This window comes from Somniosus microcephalus, unplaced genomic scaffold, assembly GCF_052327205.1.
Source record: "Somniosus microcephalus isolate GS21.2 unplaced genomic scaffold, FLI_Smic_1.0 unresolved_chr7, whole genome shotgun sequence".
NCBI lineage: Eukaryota > Metazoa > Chordata > Chondrichthyes > Squaliformes > Somniosidae > Somniosus > Somniosus microcephalus.
Genome location: NW_028225185.1, coordinates 45,275,722 through 45,291,892, shown reverse-complemented (window position 1 = coordinate 45,291,892; position 16,171 = coordinate 45,275,722). Strand labels below are relative to the sequence as shown.

General features: G+C 52.1%; 1 protein-coding gene across 2 annotated transcripts in view; it reads left to right on the top strand.

Moving 5' to 3' along the window:
- The window catches only part of LOC147086871 (uncharacterized), a 64,966-nt gene extending 62,163 nt beyond the window's left edge, over positions 1-2,803 (top strand). For both annotated transcript variants that reach the window (XM_085979074.1, XM_085979075.1), the window contains exon 2: positions 848-2,803. In XM_085979074.1, coding sequence (XP_085835200.1) covers positions 865-1,518 — 654 coding nt within the window. In that variant the 5' untranslated portion in view covers positions 848-864 and the 3' untranslated portion in view covers positions 1,519-2,803. The remainder of the gene's footprint in view (positions 1-847) is intronic.
- Positions 2,804-16,171: the final 13,368 nt, after the last annotated feature.

Here is a 16,171-nt window from a genome sequence, read left to right as displayed (position 1 = left end):
CTATCCCTCCCCCTCTCCCTATCCCTCCCCCTCTCCCTATCCCTCTCCCTATCCCTCCCCTCTCCCTATCTCTCTCCCCCTCTCTCTCTCCCCTTTCTCTCTCCCTCTCTCTCTCCCCCTCTCTCTCACCCCCTCTCAATCTCTCCCCCCCTCTATCTCTCCCCCCCTCTCTATCTCTCCCCCGTCTCTCTATCTCTCCCCCCTCTCTCTATCTCTCCCCCCTCTCTCTATCTCTCCCCCGTCTCTCTATCTCTCCCCCCTCTCTATCTCTCCCCCCTCTCTCTATCTCTCCCCCCTCTCTCTATCTCTCCCCCTCTCTCTATCTCTCCCCCCTCTATCTCTCCCCCCTCTCTCTATCTCTCCCCCCTCTCTCTATCCCTCCCCCCTCTCTCTATCCCTCCCCCCTCTCTCTATCTCTCCCCCCTCTCTCTATCTCTCCCCCCTCTCTCTATCTCTCCCCCCTCTCTCTATCTCTTCCCCCTCTCTCTATCTCCCCCTCCCCCCTCTCTATCTCTCCAGCACTGTGATCAACCTTGATCATCTTTCTGTCTGTCTCAGGATAAGGGGTCGGCCATTTAAGACTGAGATGCGGAGGAATTTCTTCACTCAGAGGGCGGTGAATCTTTGGAATTCTCTACCCCAGAGGGCTGTGGGTACTTAGTGAGTATATTCAAGGCTGAGATCGATAGATTTTTGGAGTCTAGGGGCATCAAGGGATATGGGGATCGGGGCGGGACAGTGGAGTTGAGGTCGAAGATCAGCCATGATCTTATTGAATGGCGGAGCATGCTCGAGGGGCCAAATAGCCGACTCCTGCTCCTAATTCCTATGTTCCTGTGTCCCGCAGCTCATTCATCGGCCAGCATGGAGCAGGAGGCTGAGGATGCCACCGGAGGGTCGGGCTGCCAGAGCGCGGACGGCAGCCGCTATCGGTGCCCGGCCTGCGGCAAGGGCTTCAGCTACCCGTCGCACCTGGAGGTGCACCTGCGGGCCCACACGGGGGAGCGGCCGTTCGAATGCTCCGTCTGCCAGAAGGGCTTCCTGAAGATCGCCTACCTGACCCAGCACCAGCGCATCCACACGGGGGAGCGGCCTTTCCGCTGCGGGGTGTGCGACAAGCGCTTCTCGCGCTCCTTCGAGCTGACCCGCCACGGCCGCATCCACACGGGCGAGAAGCCCTTCGCGTGCCCGCTGTGCCCCCGCCGCTTCTACACGTCGGGCAACATGGCCCAGCACCAGCGAGTCCACACCGGAGAGAGGCCGTTCCACTGCTCCCTGTGCCAGAAGCGCTTCTCCAAATCCAGCAACCTGATCGAGCACCTGCGCACGCACACCGTGGAGAAGCCCTTCGAGTGCTCGCTCTGCCAGAAGCTGTTCCGCAACTCGGGGGGGCTGGCCAAGCACCAGTACCTGCACACCGGCAAGAAGCCCTTTGAATGTGCCCAGTGCGGAAAGGGCTACGTGCAGCAGACCCACTTGATCAAGCATCGGAGCACCCACCAGCAGGAGAGCGTCTGAGGTCCGCCCCCCCATCCCCTCCTCGGTCCGTGGATGGAGCGAGAGTCCCACAACAAGGCCTCGGGACTCGCACTTGTACATTCCGCGTCCCGAGGACGTCGCCATCGCAGCAGCCAATCGGCGTACAGCAAGATCCTGCCAGCAGCGACAGCTTGCCCTAGACATCGTAAAATCGCCCCCGCGGCGCCTCACCGGAGCAATTATCGAACAAATACCTGGGATGGCAGGAATGACGTATGAGGAGAGATTGGGTCGATTGGGTTTATACTCGCTGGAGTTTAGAAGAATGAGAGGGGATCTCATTGAAACTTATAAAATTCTAACAGGACTAGACAGACTAGATGCGGGAAGGATGTTCCCGATGGCGGGGGAGTCCAGAACCAGGGGTCACAGTCTAAGGATAAGGGGTAAGCCATTTAGGACAGAAGTGAGGAGGAATTTCTTCACCCAGAGAGTGGTGAACCTGTGGAATTCTCTGCCACAGAGGGCGGTGGAGGCCAGTTCATTAAATATATTCAAGAAAGAATTGGATATATTTCTTGAGGCTAAAGGGATCAAGGGATATGGGGAGAAGGCAGGGACAGGGTACTGAATTTGGATGATCAGCCATGATCGCATTGAATGGTGGAGCAGGCTCGAGGGGCCGAATGGCCGACTCCTGCTCCTATCTTCTATGTTTCTATGTATGTAAAATTTAACACCGAACCCCAGCAGGAGATACTAGGGCAGGCGAGCAAAAGCTTGGTCAGAGAGCTAGGTTTTAAGGAAGAGGGAGAGAGACGGAGAGGTTTAGGGAGGGAATTCCGGAGCTCGGGGCCCTGGCACGGTCGCCAATGGTGGAGCGATGGAAATCGGGGGATGAGCAAGAGGCCAGAATTGGAGGAGCACAGAGATCTGGGAGGGTTGTGGGGGCTGGAGGTGGTTTCAGAGATAGTGAGGAGGCCATGGAGTGATTGGAACACGAGGATGAGAAAATTGAGGTGATGCCAGACCAGGTGCCAATGAAGGTCGGCGATGACATAACTGGTCGGGTAATCTGTTTAAGTAGATTGGATGAGGGATAAACATCGGCCCCAGGACACCGGGGAGAACTCCCCCCTGCTCTTCTTCCAATAGTGGCCGTGGGATCTTTTACGTCCACCTGAGAGGGCAGACGGGGGCCTCGGGTTTAACGTCTCGTCCGAAAGACGGCACTTCCGAAAGTGTGGCGCTCCCTCAGTACCGCCCCTCCGACAGTGCGGCGCTCCCTCAGTACCGCCCCTCCGACAGTGCGGCGCTCCCTCAGTACCGCCCCTCCGACAGTGCGGCGCTCCCTCAGTACCGCCCCTCCGACAGTGCGGCGCTCCCTCAGTACCGCCCCTCCGACAGTGCGGCGCTCCCTCAGTACCGCCCCTCCGACAGTGCGGCGCTCCCTCAGTACTGCCCCTCCGACAGTGTGGCGCTCCCTCAGTACCGCCCCTCCGACAGTGCGGCACTCCCTCAGTACCGCCCCTCCGACAGTGCGGCGCTCCCTCAGTACCGCCCCACCGACAGTGCGGCGCTCCCTCAGTACCGCCCCTCCGACAGTATGGCGCTCCCTCAGTACCGCTCCTCCGACAGTGCGGCGCTCCCTCAGTACTGCCCCTCCGACAGTGCGGCGCTCCCTCAGTACTGCCCCTCCGACAGTGCGGCGCTCCCTCAGTACCGCCCCTCCGACAGTGCGGCGCTCCCTCAGTACTGCCCCTCCGACAGTGCGGCGCTCCCTCAGTACCGCCCCTCCGACAGTGCGGCACTCCCTCAGTACCGCCCCACCGACAGTATGGCGCTCCCTCAGTACCGCTCCTCCGACAGTATGGCGCTCCCTCAGTACCGCTCCTCCGACAGTGCGGCGCTCCCTCAGTACTGCCCCTCCGACAGTGCGGCGCTCCCTCAGTACCGCCCCTCCGACAGTACGGCGCTCCCTCAGTACCGCCCCTCCGACAGTGCGGCGCCCCCTCAGTACCGCCCCTCCGACAGTGCGGCACTCCCTCAGTACTGCCCCTCCGACAGTGCGGCACTCCCTCAGTACTGCCCTGAAGTGCTCAGATTCAGGCAAGAGTGCTACTGACTGAGCCAAGCTGATTTGTGATGCATAAATATTGTACGTTTATAAATCGAAAGGACCAGGAGATGCCCTGTGATATTGCCCAGGCTGCATCAGCAGAACCAGAGACTCCAGCACATAATCCAGGCTGAAATTCCAGGGTAGTACTGAGGAAGCGCCGCACTGTCGGAGGGGCAGTACTGAGGGAGCGCCGCACTGTCGGAGGGGCAGTACTGAGGGAGTGCCGCACTGTCGGAGGGGCGGTACTGAGGGAGTGGCGCACTGTCGGAGGGGCAGTACTGAGGGAGTGCCGCACTGTCGGTGGGGCAGTACTGAGGGAGCGCCGCACTGTCGGGGGGGCAGTACTGAGGGAGCGCCGCACTGTCGGAGGGGCAGTACTGAGGGAGCGCTGCACTGTCGGAGGGGCGGTGCTGAGGGAGCCCCGCACTGTCGGAGGTGCCGTCTTTCGGGATGAGACGTTAAACCCAAGGTCCCGTCTGCTCTCTCAGGTGGACGTAAAAGATCCCATGGCACTATTGGAATCAGAGCAGTGGGGTTGGAGTTCTCCCCGGTGTCATGGGGCCAATATTTGTCCCTCAATCGACATCACTGAAGAAAAACAGATCTGGTCATTTATCACATTGCTGTTTGTGGGAGCTTGCTGTGCGCAAATTGGCTGCTGCATTTCGTACACTACTACAGTGACTACACTTCATTGGGTGTGAAGCGCTTCGGGACGTCCAGAGTTGGTGAGAGGTGTTGAAAGTCGCCGGAGAAATGCAACTTACCCACCCCCAGTTACGTTGGGATTTCCCGTTGGACCTCAGACTGGCATTTTCATTGTTCAATATTGACATCAAAAGCAGGACCAACAATTGTGACCGCGGGTGAGGTTCGGGGGCAGGAGCTGCAAACCCAGCGGATTTGAAATACAATGCAGATAGTGTCTGGCAGCGGTTCAGCTGTGTTAACCTGTTCCGTGGCGTGTGTGTGGAAATCTACTGCGCAAACCCCGAGAGGTACTGAACATCCTCTGTTTAAATAACACTTCTGCTGTGTAGTGTTAGAGGGGCCTGAACAGGAGGAGGCCATTCAGTCCCTCGATCTTGTTACACAGGAACAGGAGGAGGCCGTTCAGCCCCTCGAGCCTGTTACATTAGGAACAGCAGGAGGCCGTTCAGCCCCTCGAGCCTCTTACATTAGGAACAGCAGGAGGCCATTCAGTCCCTCGATCTTGTTACACAGGGACAGGAGGAGGCCATTCAGCCCCTCAAGCCTGTTACATTAGGAACAGGAGGAGGCCATTCAGCCCCTCGAGCCTGTTACATTAGGAACAGGAGGAGGCCGTTCAGCCCCCTCGAGCCTGTTACATTAGGAACAGGAGGAGGCCGTTCAGCCCCCTCGAGCCTGTTATATTAGGAACAGCAGGAGGCCATTCAGCCCCCTCGAGCCTGTTACATTAGGAACAGCAGGAGGCCATTCAGCCCCTCGAGCCTGTTACATTAGGAACAGCAGGAGGACATTCAGCCCCCTCGAGCCTGTTACACAGGAACAGGAGGAGGCCATTCAGCCCCCTCGAGCCTGTTACGCAGGAACAGGAGGAGGCCATTCAGCCCCCTCGAGCCTGTTACGCAGGAACAGGAGGAGGCCATTCAGCCCCCTCCAGCCTGTTACATTAGGAACAGGAGGAGGCCATTCAGCCCCCTCGAGCCTGTTACATTAGGAACAGGAGGAGGCCATTCAGCCCCTCAAGCCTGTTACATTAGGAACAGGAGGAGGCCATTCAGCCCCTCGAGCCTGTTACATAGGAACAGCAGGAGGCCATTCAGCCCTCGAGCCTGTTACATTAGGAACAGGAGGAGGCCATTCAGCCCCTCGAGCCTGTTACATTAGGAACAGGAACAGGCCATTCAGCCCCTCGAGCCTGTTACATTAGGACCAGGAGGAGGCCATTCAGCCCCTCGAGCCTGCTCCGCCATTCAATAAGATCCTGGCTGATCTTAGCCTCAACTCCACTTTCCCGCCCGATCCCCATATCCCTCGATTCCCCGAGAGTCCAAAAATCTCTCGATCTCAGCCTTGAATATGCTCAACAGCTGAACCTCCACAGCCCTCTGCGGTAGAGAATTCCAAAGATTCACCACCCTCAGTGAAGAAATTCCTCCTCATCTCAGTCCTAAATGGCCGACCCCTTATCCTGAGACTGTGACCCCTGGTCCGAGACTCTCCAGCCAGGGGGGAAACAGCCTCTCAGCATCTACCCTGTCAATCCCCCTCAGAATCTTATGTTTCAATGAGATCACCTCTCATTCTTCTAAACTCCAGAGAGCATTGGTCTACTTACCCTTTATGTCTAAAAGCAGTGCTTCCTGATTTCTGCAGGACACAGCCCTCCTGTTCCCCGTTGGTCGGATCACCACCAGCGAGCGGTCGGTACTTGAAGCAGCGCGCCGCTAGCCTCCTGGGAGTGGCTCTCTGTCAAGACTTGAGGCGGCTGAAAGCTGGGTGGCACTTTGCCGAGCGCAGAGGGACTAAGCCCGTCGCTGGCAGAGCGACCAAGAAACCCTCCCAGTGATCGTAAGTCCCCTCGGCGCTGTCGGGGGTGGGTAAGTGTGGCTCAGAATTTCTGCCGCCTCTGGTAGCCACCTTGCCTTCTCCGCTAAGCTGTTGGAATTCCAGCGAATGTACAGCACAGTCTGGTCCGCGCTGGTGTTTGCGTTCCACCCGAGCCTCCTCCCACCCCCACCTCAGTTGAACCTCCTATTCCCTTCTCTGGACCCCCTGCAAGACACACACAACGTACGGTGTATAAACCGTCACCGTTCCAATGACACAAGCTGCTTTTTGACTGCCCCTCGACCCCTGACCCAGGTGCCTGTCGGGTCGCCCACTCCAGCGGCCAACCAGTGCGTCCGCCTGGCGCTCCGCTTTCTGATTGGAGGCGCGACCATCCAATCACGGGGCTCGATTCTACAACAGCCAAACCTCTGGCAGGGAATCTTTTCACAGCTTGTTCTGTCAACCTGCCAATAGATTGAGTGCAGCCATTTGCAAGAAGACTTACTTTGCATCAAGTGTGTGTATCAATATTTATTTAAAACCAAATAATAACCCAAAACAGAAGAAAGTACAGAATGATAAAGAACTTTATGCTTATTAAGCCTGCTCCTTCTATGGACCTAAGAGAATTTGATTTGTCATGGACTCTTGCCAACTTATGTACTTTCTTGATAAAGGTCAATATCCACAGGTATAGAAATATATAACAAATATAGAAAACTTGGTGAAATTTCTCCTGAGCCCCAAAGATAAGCAAGCAAATGCCCAGAATATCTATCTATCGTGAGGAGTTGCAGAATTCTGGGGGACTTTTCCGGACCCTCATAATATCCGGAATGTTACAGTCTAGGTAAACTTATTAAAAGTGCTATCGGACAGTAACATTCTCGGGTTGTTCCTTTCCTTTAGGGAGAGATAGTCCGGACCTTTAGACCCAATTAAGCGTCTTTAGGATTCGGCTACCTCAAGCTTTAGTTGAAAGTGAACGTCTGAGGAATACGCCTGATCCGGGGTAGCCCTAAAGGGGCTCGGACTAGTAATTATTGAAACTTATAGAATTCTGACAGGACTGGACAGACTAGATGCAGGAAGGATGTTCCCGATGGTCGGGGAGTCCAGAACCAGGGGTCACAGTCTAAGGATAAGGGGTAAGCCATTTAGGACAGAGATGAGGAGGAATTTCTTCACCCAGAGAGTGGTGAACCTGTGGAATTCTCTACCACAGAAGGCAGTGGAGGCCAATTCATTAAATATATTCAGGAAGGAGTTGGATATATTTCTTAAGGCTAAAGGGATCAAGGGATATGGGGAGAAGGCAGGGACCGGGTACTGAATTTGGATGATCAGCCATGATCTCATTGAATGGCGGAGCAGGCTCGAGGGGCCGAATGGCCTACTCCTGCTCCTATCTTCTATGTTATCCCTTCAAGATCACTACAATTTCAGCACCACCGCCGCTGACTTAGAAACATAGAAAAAACATAGAAACATAGGAGCAGGAGTCGGCCCTTCGAGCCTGCTCCGCCATTCACTACGATCCTGGCTGATCCTCTATCTCAATACCATATTCCTGCTCTCTCCCCATACCCCTTGGTGCCTTTTGCGTCTAGAAATCTATCTACTTCTTAAATAGATTCAGTTTGGGATAAAGTCCAAGAAAAGAAGGCCAGAACGAAAGGGCTCAATGTTCTGTTCCCATGGACTAACGTGGTCAACATTGCTCGAGTTGGCAAACAGTGGCAGGACTCGAGGTGAAGCCCGCGTGTTTCGTAGTGTGCTCTCTAAGAGGTTCCAGAAATTGCCTTTCTCCGTGCATGCTGCAAAATGGAACCCGAGAGTCCTTTCTCTAAAATGTCGGTAACTTGTGGAGACCTTGTATATTACTCAAGTGTGGACGCTGCTTATAAAATAAAAGCAACTGCATTTTAAAAATGGGTGTTTCCGTTCCCCCGAAGGACTGTGCTTAAAACACACCAGCGACCGTGTAGGCAAGCAGAGGCGGAATTGAGGATGCGGTTGGACTAAACCTGTGGCAAAAGCAACATGCTGCGGGCGCGGGCAATCTGAAATAAAAACTGGAAACGCTCGGCAGGTCAGGCAGCATCCGTGGAGAGAGAAAGAGAGTCTTCACAAAGGAGGACACAAATAACCTTCCAGAGATGTCGGGGAACATAGGGTTTGATGAAAGGGAGGAACTGGAAGAAATCAGTATTTGTAGGGAAATGGTGTTAGGGAAATTGATGGGATTGAAGGCCGATAAATCCCCAGGCCCTGATAATCTACATCCTAGGGTACTTAAGGAAGTGACCCTAGAAATAGTAGATGCATTGCTGATCATCTTCCAACATTCAATGGCATCTGGAACAGTACACATGGATTGGAGGGTAGCTAATGTTACCCCACTATTCAAAAAAGGTGGTAGAGAGAAAACGGGGAATTACAGCCTGACATCGGTAGTGGGGAAAATACTAGAGTCCGTTATAAAAGATGTAATAGCAGAGCACTTGGAAAACAGTGACAGGATCGGACAAAGTCAACATGGATTTACAAAAGGTAAATCGTGCTTCACTAATCTACTGGAATTTTTTGAGGATGTAACTGGTAAAATAGATAAGGGAGAACCAGTGGATGTGGTGTATTTGGACTTTCAGAAGGCTTTCGATAAGGTCCCGCATAAGAGATTAGCGTGTAAAGTTAAGGCACATGGGATTGGGGGCAAGGTACTGACTTGGATAGAGAACTGGTTGGCAGGCAGAAAGCAAAGAGTTGGAATAAATGGGTCTTTTTCCGAGTGGCAGGCAGTGACTAGTGGGGTACCGCAGGGATCGGTCCTTGGACCCCAGCTATTCACAATATATATTAATGATCTAGACGAGGGAATTAGATGTAATATCTCCAAGTTTGCAGACGACACAAAGCTGGGTGGGCGTGTGTGCTGTGAGGAGGATGCCGAGAAAATCCAGTATGATTTGGACAGGTTGGGTGATTGGGCAGAAGCATGGCAGATGCAAAATATCGTGGATAAATGCGAGGTTATCCACTTTGGTGTCAAAAACAGGAAGGCAGATTATTATCTGAATGGCAATAGATTGGGAGAAGGGGAAGTGCAACGAGACCTGGGTGTCCTTGTGCACCAGTCGCTGAAGGTAAGCATGCAGGTGCAGCAGGCGGTTGAGAAGGCAAATGATATGTTGGCCTTCATAGCGAGGGGGTTTGAGTACAGGAACAAGGATGTCTTGCTGCAGTGGTACAGGGCCTTTGTGAGACCACATCTTGAGTATTGAGTGCAGTTTTGGTCGCCTTATCTGAGGAAGGATGTTCTTGCCATGGAGGGAGCACAGCGAAGATTCACCAGGCTGATACCTGGGATGGCAGGAATGAGGTATGAGGAGAGATTGGGTCAATTGGGCTTATACTCGCTGGAATTTAGAAGAATAAGAGGGAATCTCATTGAAACTTATAAAATTCTAACAGGACTAGCCAGACTAGATGCAGGGAGGATGTTCCCGATGGTCGGGGAGTCCAGAACCAGGGGTCATAGTCTAAGGATAAGGGGTAAGCCATTTAGGACAGAGATGAGGAGGAATTTCTTCACCCAGAGAGTGGTGAACCTGTGGAATTCTCTACCACAAAAGGCAGTAGAGGCCAATTCATTAAATATATTCAAGAAGGAGTTAGATATATTTCTTAAGGCTAAAGGGATCAAGGGATACGGGGAGAAAGCAGGGACAGGGTACTGAGTTTGGATGATCAGCCATGATCTCATTGAATGGCGGAGCAGGCTCGAGGGGCCGAATGGCCGACTCCTGCTCCTATCTTCTATGTTCCTATGTAACATTTCAGGCCGATGATCCTGTGGTCAGAACAGTTCCGATGGAAGGTCATCGAGCTGAAACGCTGACTCTGTTTCTCTCTCCATGGACGCTGCCTGACCTGCCGAGCGTTTCCAGCTTTTCCCGTTTTTATTTTAAAACTTCTAAGAGCCATCGTATAAACCGAGAGACAAAGAGCTTCTCCACCGTAAATAAGTATGTTATTTGAAGGAAGATATTTACTGTGTTATCTGCTTGCAGTGAGTAAGAGGAAAAGCTAGCTTAGGAAAGGCGGAACAGGCTGAGGCACTTTTCTCTCAAAGAGCAGGCTGGGGAGTGACTGGTTCGGCCCCAGCTGGAGTATTGTGTCCAATTCTGGGCACCGCACTTTAGGAAGGCTGTCAAGGCCTTGGAGAGGGTGCAGAGGAGATTGACCAGAATGGTACCAGGGATGAGGGACTTCAGTGATGTGGAGAGACTGGAGAAGCTGGGGTTGTTCTCCTTAGAGCAGAGAAGGTTAAGGGGAGATTGACCAGAATGGTACCAGGGATGAGGGACTTCAGTGATGTGGAGAGACTGGAGAAGCTGGGATTGTTCTCCTTAGAGCAGAGAAGGTCAAGGGGAGATTGACCAGAATGGTACCAGGGATGAGGGACTTCAGTGATCTGGAGAAGCTGAGATTGTTCTCCTTAGAGCAGAGAAGGTTAAGGGGAGATTGACCAGAATGGTACCAGGGATGAGGGACTTCAGTGAGGTGGAGAGACTGGAGAAGCTGGGGTTGTTCTCCTTAGAGCAGAGAAGGTTAAGGGGAGATTGACCAGAATGGTACCAGGGATGAGGGACTTCAGTGATGTGGAGAGACTGGAGAAGCTGGGATTGTTCTCCTTGGAGCAGAGAAGGTTAAGGGGAGATTGACCAGAATGGTACCAGGGATGAGGGACTTCAGTGATGTGGAGAAGCTGGGGTTGTTCTCCTTAGAGCAGAGAAGGTTAAGGGGAGATTGACCAGAAAGGTACCAGGGATGAGGAACTTCAGTGATGTGGAGAGACTGGAGAAGCTGGGATTGTTCTCCTTAGAGCAGAGAAGGTTAAGGGGAGATTTAATAGAGGCAATCAACATTATGAAAAGAAACTGTTTCCCCTGCCACTCCGCCAGTGCCCTTGCTGTTGCCTGTCAGCCAGCCATCCCAGACTGTTGCTGCTCAGCCCGAGATGGTGCCGTCCGAAGGTGGGTCTTCTCGGCCCGGAGCTGCTCGAAGTTGTCCTCCAAGGCCATCTGTAGTCTCCTCCACTGAAGTTCAGCAGCCATGCTGCAGCCGCTGGGGTAGCACTGCGTAGGAGCACTGGGACAGGCAAAGGCACACGGGAGACGGGCACTGAGGGAGTGCACAAGGGTGAGTAGTTGACATTTGTATGCAGAAGGCATGATTTCATTTATAAATTGGAATGTTTATTTCCTGGTGGCTTTTATTTCATCATTGTGGCCATGTAAGGTTCTCAAAATTCCAACATTCCCCGAAGTTATTAATCAAAAGGGATGCTGGATGGACTTGATTTTAAAACCAGGGCACCCAAAATGGCTGCGGTAAACCTCGTGACCAGGCCAAATGGGATTTTAAAACAAAGTTTCTGCAAAACAAGCAGGTCAAGGAGTTCAAGTTTTAAGCTAATCAAAGACTTTGTAAGGACTGATAAATTGAACAAAGACTGTACATTCCAGTCATCAAGCCATTAGGCTTTCTGCAATTTAAATCGGGAACCGCTCACCAGAGACATTAAGCCTGAATGGGAGCAATTCACAACTTGTCTTTAACAACGGCCAGGGTTTCGAGGCTACTTTAGACATAACGACTATCACTCTACAGGTCATTTTTATAAACGTTTTTAAACATTTAGACGAGCTCACCCAAATGAGACAAAAGGACTGAACTGATTTGGGGTGCAGATAAGGGCTCCCGATGGGGGTATAACTATGGGCCCATCAGGAAGCCACTCGCTCTCCTGCCTCTTGCCCTTCCCTCCTGCCTCCTGCCTCTGAACTCGCTGCCAGATTACAACCAGGACGGGTTGTAAGAAGAAGGCTGAGTGGGGCTTCGAATAAACGGGCCCTCAGTCCAGCTCATTCAACCCAACAGGATCAATCAAGGAAGAACATCACCTGAGGAGGAGCCCATCCCTGCGAGGTAAAATACCCAGGCAGAGGCTTTAATATTGGGGTATTTTACCTGGACGGCACCCTTGCAACGCGCTGGAATCACGTGACGTCGGCAGGCCACAGAGTGCACAAGGAGTAAACCCAAAACCTTCAACTGTTTTTTAAAACGTAACAAGTGCTTGGATTGGTGAGCATGAAGTTCTGGCTCCATTATAGTCTAGTTAGGTATAGGGGGTGGGAATTAAGGGGATTGCTAATATAGTTGTTTTCCCTCGATTGTGCCGTGTGTTCCCCATTCCTTTTAAGTATAAGCATTTTATGTCTGTAGTGTGCTGTACCAGTAATTTTCTCGTGTAAGATCATTATAATTTTTCAGTTCAATAAAACCTTGGTTCTTTTACACCAAACCACTTGTCTACGCGATTTTCTGTATCGCTGCCTGTATCTAAGTCCGGTGTCCAGAACCCAGGGGGCGAGCGAGTTGAACCGCTCAAAGAAGGTAGTCAGGGGCAAAGCTGACTGACCAAACACGCCTGTGCAAACCCCCTACAGCCAAGAGGACGTTGTGATGGTCAGTGACAGTGAGAAGGTAAAGTGTGGGACTGTTGGGGAATTGGGGTTATGTTTATTGGTATCGCAGCCAGATGAACCGGTCACGGACAGTCAGGACAGAAAGGGGCAGTCTGGGTTCCCTCCTCCCTACCTCCTCCTCCTCCTCTTCAGCTGGTCGCCGTGTGCCTGGTGATAAGGGCTGTGCCCTCATGATGGCGAGGTTATGGAGCATGCAGCAGACCACCACAAATCTTGAGACGCACTCTGCTGAGTACTGCCGGTCTCCTCCAGGGAGGTCCAGCCTCTGGTTCTTTGGCCAATCACCTTAAACACAAGTGCCAGGCAATGACCATCTCCAACAAGCGAGAGTCTAACCACCTCCCCATGACATTGAACACCATTAACATCACTGAATCCCCCACCATCAACATCCTGGGGGTCATCATTGACCAGAAACTTAACTGCACCAGCCACATAAATACTGTGGCAACAAGAGCAGGTCAGAGGCTGGGTATTCTGCGGCGAGTGTCTCACCTCCTGGCTCACCAAAGCCTTTCCACCATCTACAAGGCACAAGTAAGGACTGTGATGGAACACTCTCCACTTGCCTGGATGAGTGCAGCTCCAACAACACTCGAGAAGCTCGACACCATCCAGGACAAAGCAGCCCGCTTGATTGGCACCCCGTCCACCACCTTAAACATTCACTCCCTCCACCACCGGCGCACCGTGACTGCAGTGTGGACCATCTACAAGATGCACTGCAGCAACTCGCCAAGGCTTCTTCGGCAGCACCTCCCAAACTCGCGACCTCTTCCACCTAGAAGGACGAGGGCAGCAGGCGCACGGGAACACCACCACCTCCAAGTCCCCCTCCGAGTCACACACACCATCCTGACTTGGAAATATATCGGCCGTTCCTTCATCGTCGCTGGGTCAAAATCCTGGAACTCCCTCCCTAACAGCGCTGTGGGAGCACCTTCACCACACGGACTGCAGCGGTTCAAGAAGGCGGCTCACCACCACCTTCTCAAGGGCGATTAGGGATGGGCGATAAATGCTGGCCTTGCCAGCGACGCCCACATCCCATAAAAATGAATAAAAATAAATTTAAAAATCTGTGTCCTCTGGTTCTTGACCCTTCTGCCAATGGGAACAGTTTCTCTCTATCTACCCTGTCTAGGCCCCTCATGATTTTGAACACCTCTATCAAATCATCTCTTAGCCTTCTCTGCTCTAAGGATCACAAAACATAGCTTCTCTAGTTTACCCATGTAACTGTATTCCCTCACCCCTGGAACCATTCTCGTAAATCTCTTCTGCACCCTCTCCAAAGCCCTGTCGTCCTTCCTAAAGTGTGGAGCCCAGGATTGGACAAAAGAACATAAGAAATAGCAGCAGGAGTCGGCCATTCGGCCCCTCGAGCCTGCTCCGCCATTCAATAAGATCATGGCTGATCTGATCTTGGCCTCAACACTTCCCTGCCCGCTCCCCATAACCCTCGACTCCCTTATCGTTCAACAATCTGTCTATCTCCACCTTCAGTGACCCAGCCTCCACCGCTCTCGGGGGAGAGAATTCCAAAGATTCACGACCCTCTGAGAGAAGAAATTCCTCCTCATTTCTGATTTAAATGGGTGCCCCCTTATTCTGAAATTATGCCCCCGAGTTCTAGATTCCCCCACGAGGGGAAACATCCTCTCTGCATCTACCCTGTCAAGCCCACTCAGTATCTTATATGTTTCAATAAGATCCAATCCTCCAGTTGGGGCTGAACCAGTGTTTTACGTAGGTTAGCATAACTTCCTGGCTTCTATACTCTCTGCCTCTTTTTATAAAGGATCCCATATGATTTAGCTTGTATTGACTCTCCTCATAAAGTTATACAGCACAGAAAGAGGCCCTTCGGCCCATCGTGTCCGCGCCGGCCATCAAGCCCCGTCTATTCTAATCCCATTTTCCAGCACTTGGTCCGTAGCCTTGTATGCTATGGCGTTTCAAGTGCTCAACTAAACGCTTCTTGAATGTTGTGAGGGTTCCTGCCTCTACCATCCTTTCAGGCAGTGAGTTCCAGATTCCAACCACCCTCTGGGTGAAAAGTTCTTCCTCAAATCCCCTCTAAACCTCCTGCCCCTTACCTTGAAACTATACCCCCTGGTTATTGACCCCCCTCTACTAAGGGGAAGAGTTCCTTTCTATCTACCCTATCGATACCCCTCATAATTTTGTACACCTCAATCAGGTCCCCCCTCAGCCTTCTCTGTTCTGAGGAAAACAACCCCAGCCTGTCCAGTCTCTCCTCATAGCTGAAGTGCTCCAGCCCAGGTAACATCCTGGTGAATCTCCTCTGCACCCTCTCCAATGCAATCACATCCCTCCTATAGTGTGGCAACCAGAACTGCACACAGTATTCCAGCTGTGGCCTAACTAGCATTTTGTATAGCTCCATCATAACCTCCCTGCTCTTATATTCTATGCCTCGGCTAATGAAGGCAAGTATCCCACATGCCTTTTTAACCGCCTTATCTACCTGTCCTGCTGCCTTCAGGGATCTATGTACATGCACACCAAGGTCCCTCTGATCCTCTGTCCTTCCTAGGGTCCTACCATTCATTGCCTTATTAGTCCTCCCAAAATGCATCACCTCACACTTTTCAGGGTTAAATTCCATTTGCCACTCTTCTGCCCATCTGACCAACCCGTCTATATCTTCCTGTAGCCTGAGGCTTCCCTCCTCGCTATTTACCACTCCACCAATTTTCATGTCATCTGCGAACTTACTGTTCATACCTCCTACATTCATATCTAAATTATTAATGTACACTACAAACAGCAAGGGACCCAGCACCGATCCCTGCAGTACACCACTGGACACAGGCTTCCAGTCACAAAAACAACCTTCGACCATCACCCTCTGCCTCCTGCCACTAAACTAATTTTGGATCCAATGTGCCAAATTGCCCTGGATCCCATGGGCTCTTACATTTTGGTAGGAAGAATGGGATCGCATGGGAGACTGGTCAAGAAGGTATCAACCTGACACTTTTCTGCATTGGATTTCACCTGCCATGTGTCCGCCCATTCCACCAGCCTGTCTCCGTCCTCTTGTTTGTTATAAAGCTAGAAACAGTGGAGGTCCAAAGAGATAGCAAAATACTGCGGGTGCTGGAAATCCAAAATAACAACAGAAAACGCTGGAAAAACTCAGCAGGCCAGGGCAACATCCGTGGAGAGAGAAACAGAGTTAACATTTCAGTTCGAAACCCTTCGTCAGAACTGAGAAACACAGGAAATGAAACAGATTAAAAAGCAAGTTTGGGGGCTGGGAAATGGGGGAGGGGATGAAAGAACAAAAGGGAGGTCTGAGAGAGGTGAAGAGACATTAAGAGATATTCAAGACGAGACGAGATGGTAATAGGACAGGTAAAGAGGCAAAGGATGGCTCGAGATGAAGTGTGAAATGCGCTGGCAGAGTGCGAGACAGCTGCCACGTGGGAGAGAGAAAAACGAAAAG